Genomic DNA, 14,323 nt, shown 5'->3' with positions numbered 1-14,323 from the left:
ATGCAGTCAGTCATCACTTTGAGGAAACACGATCACGTGAACTAAAGTTAGTAGGCCTACTGCCACGATTTTGATTGCGTACACAGTTTATTGGGTAAGTGAATGGGAAAAGTACATTTTTGGGGAGTGAAAATTAATGTCACTTTTATTGTACTTTAGATAACATGAATAATAGTTAACAGTGCAGTAACACTAACACTTGTTTTTGTCAATTTGTGCACCTGTCTCGTAATGTCGTTTTGGCTTTGCTCCAGCGGGCGGCTCTGCACCGACGCGATACCAGGCCTAGACTTCTCTATGGCCCAGGCGCAGGGTTCCCGTAGAACTCCGTCCACGGCCCGGTGCTCCAGTACAGTAGTCATGTTGTTTAATTTGTGGCGCAGTGCAGTGTAGAAACTGGATTGAGTTAAACTTGATGTTTTGTTCACCACTTAATTAAAGTAAAATTAAGTTTTTCGTTTGCTATATGTGTAGATCTATCAAGTGCAAGTAGACTAACTGTAATTTTGATGATGACTTTTTTTATCATGACGAGTAGACTCTGAGTCTGACTAGGTCTAGACAGGCAAAGACTGAAGTGAAAGTGATTTTAAATCTTCTTCATCTTCTTCTTCTTCTTCTTCCAGTGCAAGTACAGTGACAGTCCTCTGGGTAGAGTATCTTCATACTGTTGTGTAGTGCTGTGAACGAGTGTTCCATGTTGCATTGTGTGAGCCTCCAAAAAAGAGGTCCCAAACGGTTTTAGAATTGAGTAGTAAAAAGTGTTCATTGTGCAATGGAAATAAAAGATTTTGAAAATATTAGAGAATATGGTATTCGATCTATACTTTCTCATATTCTACACAATTCATTTATTTTAATTATTACCTAATGGACGGCAAAGTTTTTTACTACAAATTGGTTCAACTAGAAAATTTATCATCAATGAATTCCAGAGATATCGTGCTCGCGCTCGCTGCAAGTGCAACTAAAAAAGTCATAAAAACGACGATGCCTTACTTCGCGCATGGGGTTGGTTTTACAGCTGATTTATCAAAAAATGTAAAGTTATTTTATAATTTGTAAGACAAGATATTATACATCAGTTGATACCACTTTTTACTTACAATTTTGAGGATATCTCTCAAAATGAAAATTTCCAAACCTTTATTGGTGAGTTAAGAATCGGAACGGACTCAAATGACTGCAAAATTTGCTGGTCTTTTGTCAATATTTTCATAATTTCGCAACCATTCCGAAGAAAATTTCGTCTCTGGGCAATTTTATGTTCCTCTTTCAATTGGTGATATCGGATTTTTGAAATCTTACTGATTTTTAGATAGGTAGATACATGTAGGTCATGCCCGAACTATGGTTACACAACCATACTGACTAGGCAGACACTTGTGAATTTTATCATGAAATGAGTAGACAATCAGGCATAGATAAACTTCAGTGAAATTTCAGCCTTTCTCGTTTGATAATGCTATAGCTGTGAAATCACATACATGCATTTGCAAAAGTTCCTTTTGACAAAGCCAAAGATGACCTAAGTCCAGTGTCATTAATAAAAATGGTTTCTTGTTGAGTCAATACAGAAAACCTTATTTGCCATGATTGCCACAAGTATTTTGAAAAGTTTCATATGTATATTGTGTGTTCAAATTTTCTCAGAGAGATGAGCTGTATTAATGTGAGAATTTCCAGACAAATACTTGTACATGTTACTGTAAGGCTGAACCCATACATGTACATGGAAGGACCAAAACTTTAAAAGCTTGAAACTTATTTTTGATAGCCCCAAAAGACAGCTTTTCTACTCAATCTGTGTGCTTTATTAGTTTTGCCCCAAAACTGGTTGCACATAAAGTAAGTACAAGATGAGTAGCTTTGTAGTCAGTAGTAAATAACATATCCTTGGATTGGGGATACCTTTTTCTTTACCGTGTCACATGTAAGTTCATACAGGTTTTAATCTTCTGAGTGCTGACTCCTGAATTTTCTAATTTCCATAGAATTGGTCAGTAGACACAGAGAGGAGATCAACATTATTAATGAATAGATCAAACAGGACAAATAAAAGATTACTGCTACATTACCCCAAAGTAGCGCCACAAAGATTGGTTTGGGGTTGATCTAGCTGTGTGACCGAGGAGGTTATTGAGGTATTACATGACATGTACCAGAGAAAAAGACTGCAAAGAAGAACATTTTGCAGAGAAATATTCATATTTGTATTGATATCCGTTCTCTTTTTCTACAGACATGTGAGATGTAATTGGTAGAGCCTCCAGCCCATGGACATGATACTAGAAGAATTTAGGTTGACAAGGTAAACAAGAAATAAATGTGAACCTCGACGTCTTCCGCACTTTTTATGAATAAAGCTCACCAACCCTAACTCAAAATGGAATACGAGCCTGATGAACGACGCCCTCTGATTAGCAGGACGATCTCAGAGGATGGGGTGTTTGACCCTCCGCCGACCCCCGTCTACTATGACACATCCCGCAAGAAGCGAAGAGTGGCCTGTTTGATCATCTTGCTCACGGAGATGCTTGAGAGACTTGCCTACTATGGCATTACTTCCAACCTCATCCTGTTCCTCACTCTGGAACCGTACAGCTGGCTGTCTTACAACGCAATGCACACCTTTTTTGTGTTCACATGCGTCTCGTACATATTTTCTGTCGTCGGAGGATTGATCGCGGATACCTGCCTGGGTAGATTCAAGACAATTTTCATCAGCCTCATCATATTAGTCATTGGTGCTACCTTTTTTGTACTCATGGGCTTTGCCTCAATAAAAGGAAATCATGATTTCATGTGTACATTGTGTGGTATTGAGGGAGATAATAATTCGACTATCCACCCTGAAGGACACGACCTTGGACCTGCACCTATGAAATCATCAGTGGCATGTCTTGGTCCGTTGGTGGTAGCCACTCTCTTAACAGCAATAGGAGGTGGGTCAGTGAGGGCCAATCTCTCACCGTTTGGTGCAGAACAGGCAAGTATACTTTGTGTAGAATGATATTGATATTAAATTAACGCTACAGTCCTCTCCATGTGTTATGGTGCACACAGTTTGTAAAGTTTGCTAATTAATACCGATAGCAAGGTTCTACATTAACTTTTTTTATTCGGGGGGAGGGGGGACATAGACATAAACATGATATTGCATGTTGAGAGCCTGGATAGTGTTAACAGTGTATGTTAATGTTTAACAAGAATGAGTCAACACCATTCCAGCTCTCAGCAGACGGTACGTAACTGGAACATTATTCCGAGTCACATCATAAATAAATTCATATATTTTGATACAAAATGCAAACTGATACAAATTATGACACTACAGCAACTTCCTCTACTCACTGTACATGTAGTGTGACTTATTTTGTGACAATGCCACAACTTCCCCCGAGCACTGCACTGTGGTTTGACTTGTTATTATTTTAGATTAAACAATGAAAGATGATTTAGGGCACATGACTATCAATCAGGAAGGCAATTTAGTTATTGTTTTCACATGTGATGATTGTGATCGTACAGTGTAGTCTCTATTCTACTTGATGTAAAATACCCATATCCAGGAAATAGACTGAGTGAAACAGTGTGTTGTTAAACTTTAAAGGTACATCATACATACTGTCATGTACTCTAATAGAGGTGTTAAATCAGAAAACTAATGGACTAAAATTCTCCCAAAATATTCCTTACAGTAGAAAACCAATGACTGTAGTGAGCCCACAGTATGTACACATGCACCTATAGAATAATTTTCTTTAACTGGAAGGTATACAAACTTGTTGTTGGTTAACAAAAATCTTAAAGAAATAACGACATTTTAAATTTCACGGAATATTAGGCTTCCTTGGAAGAGGAAAAGCTAAACCGGTTCTGAATCGTAGTGATGTCAGACCAATTCTGCCACTGTCTATGACAGATTTGCAGCCATTTCAGCTTTTTATTTCTGACTAGAAGAGTTTAATGCGGTAAAATTCACAGCTTTTAGTTCAAACTATGAATCCTACATGTAGTTGTTTTGGTCCCATGTGCACCCTTGCTCATTTGAGTGGATCGTTTATAACTTTGAGGTTTCGCAAACTTTAAGTTTAATACCACCACAGTCCTGTGCAAGCATACATGTAGCTATTCTCAGTGATATTAGTAGAAAGTTTACATTTGCAAACATACATGTACATGTACAAGTATATCTGACTACTGAACAATACTGTAAATATCCGTTTATAAGACGCACCTGTGTTTAAGACGCACGGTCACGCACCCCTTTTTGGGGGCCGAGAAGAAGAAAAAAAGGGGGGGGAAAAAAAAAAATCATTTTTTAAAACCTGTGTATAAAACACACCCCAAACTTCCCAAAAAAAATTCGGCTGAAAAAAGGTCTTATACACGGAGATTGAGGGTACTACATTGTATTTATTATTTGTCTATGATCGATTCTTTGGTTTCCCTCCACAGGTGAAGCATGAAGGACCAGATAAGATCCGCACTTTCTTCCATTGGTTCTACTGGTCCATCAACATTGGTTCTTTCATTGCGTTTGGGGGAGTGGCCTTTGTGCAACAAAACATGAGCTTCTATGTGGGTGAGTAACCGTATAAAACACAAATTTTCACAAATTTATAGAGGGATTCAGAGTTGCATAAGTTTCATACCTGTTGTTAAATAATTGAAATACAGTATTAATACAAGTGAAGGCGAATCAATGTTTTGTGAATTGAGAAGTTGTTTTTTTTGCCCATACAAATTATGGCCAATATTTACAATTGTCAAAGTTTCTGACTTTCGATACAGTGTTAATTTTGAATTCACAAGAGTTGATGAAGTCTTGAACATAATTACATGTATGGTTTACCTCTGAATATATTGACCATCTTTATTCTTGCTAATGTATGAACAAAAATTCTTGGAACCAAGTTTCGTTTGTTTGTTTATTTGTTAGATATTTCTCCTTTTATTGAATTGTCCTTGGTTAATACTACAGCTGACCTCCCCAGTGAGGGTTTGTTCTCTCCAATATGAATTCTTACACAGTCTTGCCTCTTCTTGACAATTTCAGGATACCTGATGGTAGCAGTAGCTGTCGTCCTGTCCCTGGTGGTCTTCACGTGTGGACGATGTATCTTCCTGATCAAAGACCCTACTGGTAGTGTGCTTCCTAACACCTTCAAGATCATCGCCCAGGCGTTCAGGAGACGCAAGATGAGGAAAGAGATCAGTAACAAACGAACAAGGTACGTTCTACATCATCAAGATATATCATGAGGGGATTGGGTTTTAGGGTTTAGGGTTAGGGTTGGAGGATGTATCTTCTTGATCAAAGACCCTACTGGTAGTGTGCTTCCGAACACCTTCAAGATCATCGCCCAGGCGTTCAGGAGACGCAAGATGAGGAAAGAGATCAGTAACAAACGAACAAGGTACGTTCTACATCATCAAGAGACATCATGAGGGGATTGGGTTTTAGGTTACATGTAGGTTTACAGGTAGGTTTTAGGGTTAGGATTAGTATTAGGTGTAGAGTTGGGTCTAACGTTGAAGTTGGGCATTTGGTTAGCTCTAGCAGAGTAGATGTTGCTGGAGTACATTCCAGATTTTGACAAATGTTCTAGTAATTTATATAGAAAATAAATTCTCACAGAATCCAACGAAATGTACACTGAATGTTCAAGATTACAAATAAATGACATGTGCTAAACAATTTTGGTAGATAATGTATAGTGGCTGAGTAAAGAGCATAGAAAGATAAGTATTAATTTTTTTTTGCGTTTGTTTTTATTTCCCTGGATCAAACAACCAATCTACCGCAGGATAAACAATCCAGAATAAACCATAGCAATTTTCTCTCAAAATCTATTTCCATACCAGAGCCCAAAGTTAGCTTTAATATCAGGGTGGACTTCTCCTTTAATTGTGGTTATGGACATTCAAAAGGTTACAAAGATCATATGATCAACTACAGACAAGGAATGAAAGCTACTTGATTTTAAACCAGGATGTTAAAAATACATAGTGGTTTTTATGACTTGCATATGAATAGGAAACATGGCCATGACTAATTGGAGATTTTATGAATTAGAAACACTTATCGTACTTGTAACTAGAAGTTATTTGTTTCCATACACTGTACATTGGTCCGCACTACATGTGTTCTATATGTATTTAGTTTTGGCATAAGTGTATAAACTACAAGTACATGCGAGTAGGTCTGTGAAGACGTTTTGAAGCATTACTTCCTAATGTCGTAAATTTACTCTCTAACTTTCTCTTTTTTCCTCCCTTTCTCTGCCTCTAGTTGGTGTTGTGTATAATTAGTTTTCTTTACTTTTAAAACAAGTACTGTAGTACTGTAGTACTTTCTCTCTCTCCCTCTCTGTCTCTCTCTCTCTCTCTCTCTCTCTCTCTCTCCTTTCTCTCTCTCTCCTTTCTCTCTCCTTTTTTCTCTTCTCTTCCCTCTCTGTCTCCTCTCCTACTCTTTCTCCCTCTCCCTCCCATATTCTGCTCTTCCTCCTCTCCTCAGCCTGTATAATATATTTCCCCCCTCTTTCCATAAAATGTTATTCTTTAATCTGTATTGATCTGGAACTGCCATTGGACTTATACATAACAGAGACAGCCAACATAATGACAATGCCAATCGATTGAAGGAGACTGATATTTACAGAATCTTTGGAGCAGTAAGCGATTTGACTGCAAAGACAAGATGAAAATCCCCAAATAAATCTCACTTATTCCATATAAAATTTAAAAATACCCCCTGTTAATAGTCAAAGTTAAGTATTATTCTGAGAGAGACCATTAGGCCTAAAATAAAAACTTGATGTATCGCCCTTTGCGACCGAACCCAAAATCTGAAAATCTACGGTCGGCATTTTAAAACCGTTTTTTTTTTTTTTTAACCGTTTTTTTAGATTTTTTTAAAAATTATCAATGAATACAAAAAATATGAATTTTGTTTGTTGGGATAAATGGGATATAAATGCATAAAATCAAATCATTCCCAAATTCTAACTCGTCTTCTGCCCTAGTTTCAAAATCCTACTACATTGTAGCATAAACATCTCGATCAACACAACATTGCAAACCATGGATTATTATGAGGTGAAAAAGATATGAATGAAATGATGACGCTGAAACACATATTAAAGCATTAATAACTGAGAAATATCAGCCAAAAGAGGGCGGGAAAAAAGAAGGAAAAAAAACACATTAAAAACTCATGTTTTGGCACCCAAAGGGCAATACAACAAGTTTTTATTTTAGGCCTTACTTAGTAGCTAGTTTAATTCAAGTGAAAATTAACATTATGAAGGGTAATTGTAGAGATTTTAGTAGACTCCCCTGACCCCAAAACTTTGCTCAGTTCTCTTTTACATTTTTTGTATACTTTTGCATACAATATTCTACTAAAAATGCTGATTTGTAGAAACTTTGTACTTGTGAATTTCCTATCTTATATCCTTTTTATGTACATTTACCCCTATCAACCCTGGTGAAGTAGACACACTCCAGGTGAGAAGAAATTCTTTGAATCCTTGAGGCCTGTATAAGAGTAGCTTGGCCAAAGAAAGGATAGTAACAGTACTCATCGCTTTGTATCCTCAGAAAAAGGGTTTTATTGCCAACTATTATTATTATTATTATCTAAATCCTTAATTCCTTATATTATTTTGTTCTTTCCCACTCCAGTAATCACATACTGTCGTCATGTCCGAAGGTCACGTTCCTTGACATGTCAAAGAAGCGATACGGAGGCAGCTTCCATGACTCCATGGTAGAAGATGTGAAGAGTCTCAAGAAAGTTATCGGTGTCTTTGTCGTGCTGATTCCATACTGGATGGTCTACTTTCAGGTTCGGATGATGATTCATATAAATACTCTTGTCCTTCATTGGAATCGTTGTCATCATCGTCCTTATATAAATTCTATTCCTTTTCTCTTCAAATTTATCCTTCTCGTTGTCCTTGTCTTCCTCCCCAATTCTCCTGCCTCCTCACTTCTCTCCTCGCTTAATATCCTTCTCATTCTCCTCTTCCTTTTTCCTCCTCCCTCCAATCTCCGCTCTTCCTCCCTCCCCTCTTTCTTCCTCCCCTCTTTCTTCCTCCCCTCTTTCTTCCTCCCCTCTTTCTTCCTCTCCTCTTTCTTCCTCCCCTCTTTCTTCCTCCCCTCTTTCTTCCTCTCCTCTTTCTTCCTCCCCTCTTTCTTCCTCTCCTCTTTCTTCCTCCCCTCTTTCTTCCTCCCCTCTTTCTTCCTCTCCTCTTTCTTCCTCTCCTCTTTCTTTCTCTCCTCTTTCTTCCTCCTCTCTTTCTTCCTCTCCTCTTTCTTCCTCCCCTCTTTCTTCCTCTCCTCTTTCTTCCTCCCCTCTTTCTTCCTCTCCTCTTTCTTCCTCCCCTCTTTCTTCCTCTCCTCTTTCTTCCTCTCCTCTTTCTTTCTCTCCTCTTTCTTCCTCCTCTCTTTCTTCCTCTCCTCTTTCTTCCTCCCCTCTTTCTTCCTCTCCTCTTTCTTCCTCTCCTCTTTCTTCCTCCCCTCTTTCTTCCTCCCCTCTTTCTTCCTCTTCTCTTTCTTCCTCCCCTCTTTCTTCCTCCCCTCTTTCTTCCTCCCCTCTTTCTTCCTCCCCTCTTTCTTCCTCTCCTCTTTCTTCCTCCCCTCTTTCTTCCTCCCCTCTTTCTTCCTCCCCTCTTTCTTCCTCTCCTCTTTCTTCCTCCCCTCTTTCTTCCTCTCCTCTTTCTTCCTCCCCTCTTTCTTCCTCCCCTCTTTCTTCCTCCCCTCTTTCTTCCTCTCCTCTTTCTTCCTCTCCTCTTTCTTCCTCCCCTCTTTCTTCCTCCCCTCTTTCTTCCTCCCCTCTTTCTTCCTCCCCTCTTTCTTCCTCTCCTCTTTCTTCCTCTCCTCTTTCTTCCTCCCCTCTTTCTTCCTCCCCTCTTTCTTCCTCCAATCCTCTTACCTTCCTCCCTCGCCCACCCCTTCTTCTTTCCCCTTCCTCTTTTCCCTTCCTCATCCTCCTCCACTCTCTTATTTTGTTTAATTTTTATTCTCCTCCATCTTCTAATTTTCCACACTTTGTATATGCAATTTTTAATACATTTTCAGTAAAGAAAAATATTCTGGAATTTTGAGCAATAAGTTTACATTTGCATTTGTCAGTTAACATGCAAAGATTGATTTCTGAGACTGAGTGTTACTAAACTACAAGTGTTTAGATTCCAAGTGACAAAGATTTTTTATTTTTTTAATGTACACACAGGCTTTAAAAAGAATATATTGGTACTGTAACCAAATTCATTTACCTTAATTTTTTGGATAAATGAATGATGTTCATAGTTGGTTTCAACTGCATTTATTGTATGTTGATGTATAGACAGAGGTTAGGATTAGATTATGCATATAGTTGGGAAGTTAGGATTTCGGTAAGCATTAGAAATCGTTCATGGAGTACTCGTCATTGCCGAATGTGTTGTGGAATCTCTATTTCCTATGAAATGACAAAAAATAATGATTTTGAATTAAATTTTAATTGTGTTCTTTTTGTACTTTGTATGTATAGATGCAGAGTACATTTGTACTTCAGGGTTTACACATGAAATTCACCATGCCAAATCATAACGGCACAGCCCCTCCATTCCAGGTGAGTGCATGCAGGGCCAGGGGCGTAACCAGAATTTTGTAAAAGGGGGGGGGGGGCACAAATGTCCTAAGATATGCTGACATGCAAAAAAAAAAAAACCTCCAAAATCAGAGGTTTTGAAAATTCAGCATTAATAGGGGAGGGGGGGGGGCAGAGTTTGGAAAATTGTATACAGAATGCACATTTATGTCAATTTGGTTTCCAACAGTAAGGAGACACGTTAGTGGTATGTGTTTGTTCTTGGGTTTAATTAACAGACTTGTATCAGAAATAGAAGAAAGGGGAGAGGTGGGAATGAGAAAGGAAAGAAAAGGTCTACCGGTACTCAGCCAAGGATGACATCATTTAACGAATGTAATGTCACAGTTATTTTTATTTTTTAAATTTTAATTTGCAACTGGCAGTGTTTTATTCACCCCTTGTATTGTGTACAAAATGAGGGATTCAATTTTCACTCTAGAGAGAAAACCTTTTGATTTGAAATTTTGCACATGTACTTTCTTAAAGGTGAAATTCAAAGAAGATCACAAATATGTCAACTAATGTATCACTAGAAACTGGTAAGCTAACAGATGGCCATCGGACAAGTTTTAGGTCAACTACATATCGGGTGATTTATAAAAAATACAAATACAACCGCCTCCATAGCAGTTGGGATCTACGAGAGATTCGCTGGAAAAATAACGATGTTTTAATGACGTGACTATATGGACCAACACTGCCAAAGCAGACGACATCCCATAGAGAATGAACATAATTGCTAAGCTATTATATCTCAAATTATCATGAGTTTAGTGTATATAAATGTAATGGCATGTCAATCCATTCAAAAGGGGATATGACCCGATTCTGATAACTAAAATCTTTTGCTTGTAAATACACAGGATAGGGGTTAATTAACAAATCAAAGAAACCAGACTTTCAAATTGAAAAAACCCCGGAATGATATTAAGGACGGCATTCCTTCCCTCTTGAAACACTGAACATACCCCGGTGTGTGCAGCTGAATATACAATGGTGTCTTATTTTGTTTGCAAGCAACAGATTCCTTTATTTTTGTATCGCTGCATTTGTCATCAAAATAAAACCATGCGCGGGGTTTAGAGTGAGGCAATAGATTATACATTTAGCCTGACGGTAGTGAAGTAAGAGAAGAACTCAAGGGAAGATGAAAACACAGGCACTGAAAATGTGTGAGATGTCATGGGACATCGTCTGCTTGTGCAAGTCATGTCCATACTGTGATCTCACAGCAGCGTTCAGAGAGCTCTTCAGGTGCTATGCCGGGGCTGTATTTGAGCGTTTTGTAATTTATAATAATCATCACTTTGAATGTTTCCAAGCATTGAATTTTGATAACCTTGTCGAATCAAAGATCACAAGGTCCGCGGTACGAGTCCCGCCGCAGCACTAATATCCTTTGGCAAGACATTGATCTACATTTGCCACACTCAACCCAGGTGATGTAAATGGGTACCTGGCAGGAATTAATTCCTTGAAATGCTAGAGCGCCGCAATGGCATCACAGCTAAAGCCTGGGTAATAATTTCCAAGTTTGGAAGCGCTTAGTGATTTTAATAAGCACCATATAAAAAACTTAGTATTATTATTATTAAAGTACATTTTCTCTTTCCTACAGTTTCCCGTTGCCTGGCTGAGCCTCTTCGATGTGGTCGTCGTCATCATCCTCTTACCCATCCTGGACAGATGCATCTATCCATGTCTGATCCGCAGGGGATACAACGTCTCCCTCTTCTATCGCATCTTCTTCGGAATGCTCTTCAGTATGCTGTCCGTGCTGACAGCGGGAGGCTTGGAGCTGGCCCGCAAGGACTGCTACTATAACACCCCAAACTGCACCCTGAATGAGACTGTTGGGAACGAGGGAAACGTTGCCACGTATACGGCAGCGAATATGTGGATTTTCTACCAGATTCCTCAGTATGTACTGATTGGGATCAGTGAGGTGCTAGCCAGTGTGGCAGGTAGGTCTCTGAGCTAGGTGGTAATAGTTATATTGATGATGATGATGATGATGATTTTGCTCTCCCCATGCTTATGCTGAACGTGCACAAAATCAGCGTAGCCTGGAAGTGGCCTTCAAAATTTGTAGTGGGAACGCCATTGTCGTACAAGTAGCGTGCCGTGGTAGCATTGTGGTGAGATATTTGTGGTTTTCATAAAAACGCAGCACCGTCAGAAACTATTTTGAGCATCACGTCCGTTCATCCTCAAAGTTAGGAAAGAACTAAAGAAATACTTAAACACCCCTGATTTATATAGACATCCCCACAAATCGTACTAGAAGCGTAATATGGTCAGCAACAGCGGAGCGACATTGTCCTACAGGCTTGTAGGTCTGTGAAACAGAGTAGTATGGTCCTCAAGTCGTAGTGAAAACGACCGCTTGGTTGGCAGCGTAGTAGCAGCGAGCCTGCAGCGCTTTTGACGTAGAGGCATCGCAGCCAGTCCAGTCGTGACAGTCTTGAATTTGCCAAATAGATGGATTTTGACGGCGATAATGGCCCAAATTGATATCTTTTTCAGATTGGGGTGATGGGCATGGTCTTCGTAGGGTCGCAGAGCTGTGTAAATGGGGTATTACTGATCATTTCAATGTGACCACAATTCACCTAACATTCCTTTTTTTTGTTCCTCATGTTAAACACTTTCTGGTTAAAATATATGTCTGATTTTTGTTTTAAATACTTTTTCGTATAGGTTTGGAGTTTGCCTATACCCACGCACCTAAATCCATGCAGGGTCTGATCATGGGTCTGTTCTGTCTCTCCAATGGCATTGGTTCTCTGTGTGGGAGTGCTCTAGTGGCTCTGTTATCCATCGATTCAATTGGATGGTTCGTCTCCAAGGACCAGGGCAACATCAACGACGGGAAGCTCGCCTACTATTTCTTCCTGCTTGCCGGAATTCAACTCGTAGCGACGGTGATCTTCTTCATGTACAACCGTGGAAACGTGATGAACAGTCATCCCGGGTCGCAGTCGGGGCCGAGCAGCCTCAAATCCTCGGCAAGAACTGTTCACGTGCAGCGGAAAAACTCCACATCTGCTGGTTCAGGGGACTGACCAAAGCTGTCAAGGTGAAGAGTTACACCTATATTTGGATGAAAACAGTGAGAATATTCTGTTCCTGCATAGCCCAGATGCCATTATGATACAACGTCCCTGCGCACTTCCAAAGAAATTTCAAAGAGAAATAATAATAGAGGCTTTAGCTCTGGCAGCCATTCAGAGTCCATTTTTGATACACATGTTTACATCTGGGTCGAGAGTGGCAATTATAGATTAATGCCTCGCCAAAGGACGTACCTTGCCACGGTTGAAACCTAATCTGTGAAGCAGGATTGTAATCACATTTGGATATAGCACTTGCAGCATGTATGGCTGTTTGCCATGGTTGTGAAAGAGGCTCATGCGATTTATCGAGTTCATAAGAGTAGATTTCTGGTTACCAAACCAAATTTATCAACTTTATGAGACCTTTATGATTGCAGACTTTATCACACAAAAAACTTTTGAGTCCTGTGGCTGCTAATTTAAATGTCAGACATTGGAAACATTCCTGAAATATTACACAGGATTTATGCACAACAACGCAAACAAGTTTAGACATTGAGGTGCATTTTCTTATGTTTTTGTACGTTTTGTTTATAAAAGCAATCTGCGGTACATATTCTACTATCTTTTTAATTTGTTTTGTTCATATTGTTTAGTAGAAAAAAAATCTCTGAAATAAGATTGTGAAAAACTGTGAAGCTCCCAAATGTGGAATCTTCATGGGTGCTGTGGTCATAGTGGTATAACACTCTTAAAGTGACTTGGTAACATTGTTGGAAGATTGAGGAAAAAAACTGAGTAATTTTTGTATGAAATATTACTTATTATATTCCTTCTGCTGTACTAACCCTCTTACATGCAAAATATCCTGAAAAAATACGAAGATATTTATGGTTTTCTTTGAAGGCGTCACTGTGCGACACCTCTAACAGTAAATTCTCCCAACCATTTTTTGAAAAAAAGACATAAGACAGGCTTTTAAAAACCTTTCAACACTTAGATGTCTGGAATGGTATATAGAGCCAATTCATTGCTTTGTGACGATTTACATTCACCTAACATGTAATTAGATTGTTTTGATATACATGTAGTTGGGAGAATTAAGGAATCGATCAGACCAGTTTTCCCTATTTTTATCATTAATAATGGTCCGTTCTCACTCAAACTCTCAGATAATCTTTAATTGTACATCTAGCATTGAATTCACTACCTTAATACTATCTTCTCTCATCTGAGCAATGTTACCAAGACCCTTTAAAGGTAGAAAATTGTAAATTTCAACTGTATTGAATGAGTTGGTGACTCTTTTTTGTATAAATAATGTATATTTGGTAAATAATACTATAAGCAAGAACCAAAGCATTTCCTTAGTCTTATATATATATATATATGTGTATATATATTGGTGCTCAAATTATTATTCAGCAATGGATAAAGAAATTTAACATATATTATAGACTTTTTTCTAATTTTTTCTATGCAGTTATTCTTTTGTTGACATACATGAATTTTATTGGTGCATCATGGTTATACAAAGAAACTTGAATTTGTAATTGAATCATTTTTTAGGTACTGGTATATATGATTAACAATTCTGTATTTGATCTCAGAATGGGTTGGA

At 38.6% G+C, this 14,323-nt stretch overlaps 1 protein-coding gene across 2 annotated transcripts; it reads left to right on the top strand.

Moving 5' to 3' along the window:
* Positions 1–9: 9 nt before the first annotated feature.
* On the top strand, positions 10–13,555 carry LOC578071 (solute carrier family 15 member 4). 2 transcript variants are annotated; one of them, XM_030992104.1, is made up of 9 exons: positions 10–94; positions 2,243–2,989; positions 4,462–4,588; positions 5,063–5,149; positions 5,336–5,423; positions 7,693–7,855; positions 9,545–9,625; positions 11,265–11,610; positions 12,347–13,555. In XM_030992104.1, exons 2-9 carry the CDS (start codon positions 2,387–2,389, stop codon positions 12,709–12,711), a joined length of 1,860 nt encoding a protein of 619 aa, XP_030847964.1. In that variant the 5' UTR covers positions 10–94; positions 2,243–2,386; the 3' UTR covers positions 12,712–13,555. The 2 variants fall into 2 exon arrangements, with proteins under 2 accessions (XP_030847964.1, XP_030847965.1); XM_030992105.1 differs by lacking the exon at positions 5,336–5,423 and having other exon boundaries at positions 5,063–5,237.
* The last annotated feature ends 768 nt before the right edge of the window (positions 13,556–14,323 follow it).

This window comes from Strongylocentrotus purpuratus, unplaced genomic scaffold, assembly GCF_000002235.5.
Source record: "Strongylocentrotus purpuratus isolate Spur 01 unplaced genomic scaffold, Spur_5.0 spur5_scaffold_2, whole genome shotgun sequence".
NCBI lineage: Eukaryota > Metazoa > Echinodermata > Echinoidea > Camarodonta > Strongylocentrotidae > Strongylocentrotus > Strongylocentrotus purpuratus.
Note: the sequence above shows the minus strand (reverse complement) of the source record. Positions and strands in the feature narration are given on the sequence as shown.

Excerpts from the sequence above, each read along its gene's own strand:
- LOC578071 (XM_030992104.1), top strand. The coding sequence starts at position 2,387 with ATGGAATACGAGCCTGATGAACGACGCCCTCTGATTAGCAGGACGATC. Across the intron at positions 4,589-5,062 it reads AAACATGAGCTTCTATGTGG|GATACCTGATGGTAGCAGTA; the intron begins GTGAGTAACCGT and ends TGACAATTTCAG. Across the intron at positions 5,150-5,335 it reads CCTGATCAAAGACCCTACTG|GTAGTGTGCTTCCGAACACC; the intron begins GTAGTGTGCTTC and ends AAGACCCTACTG.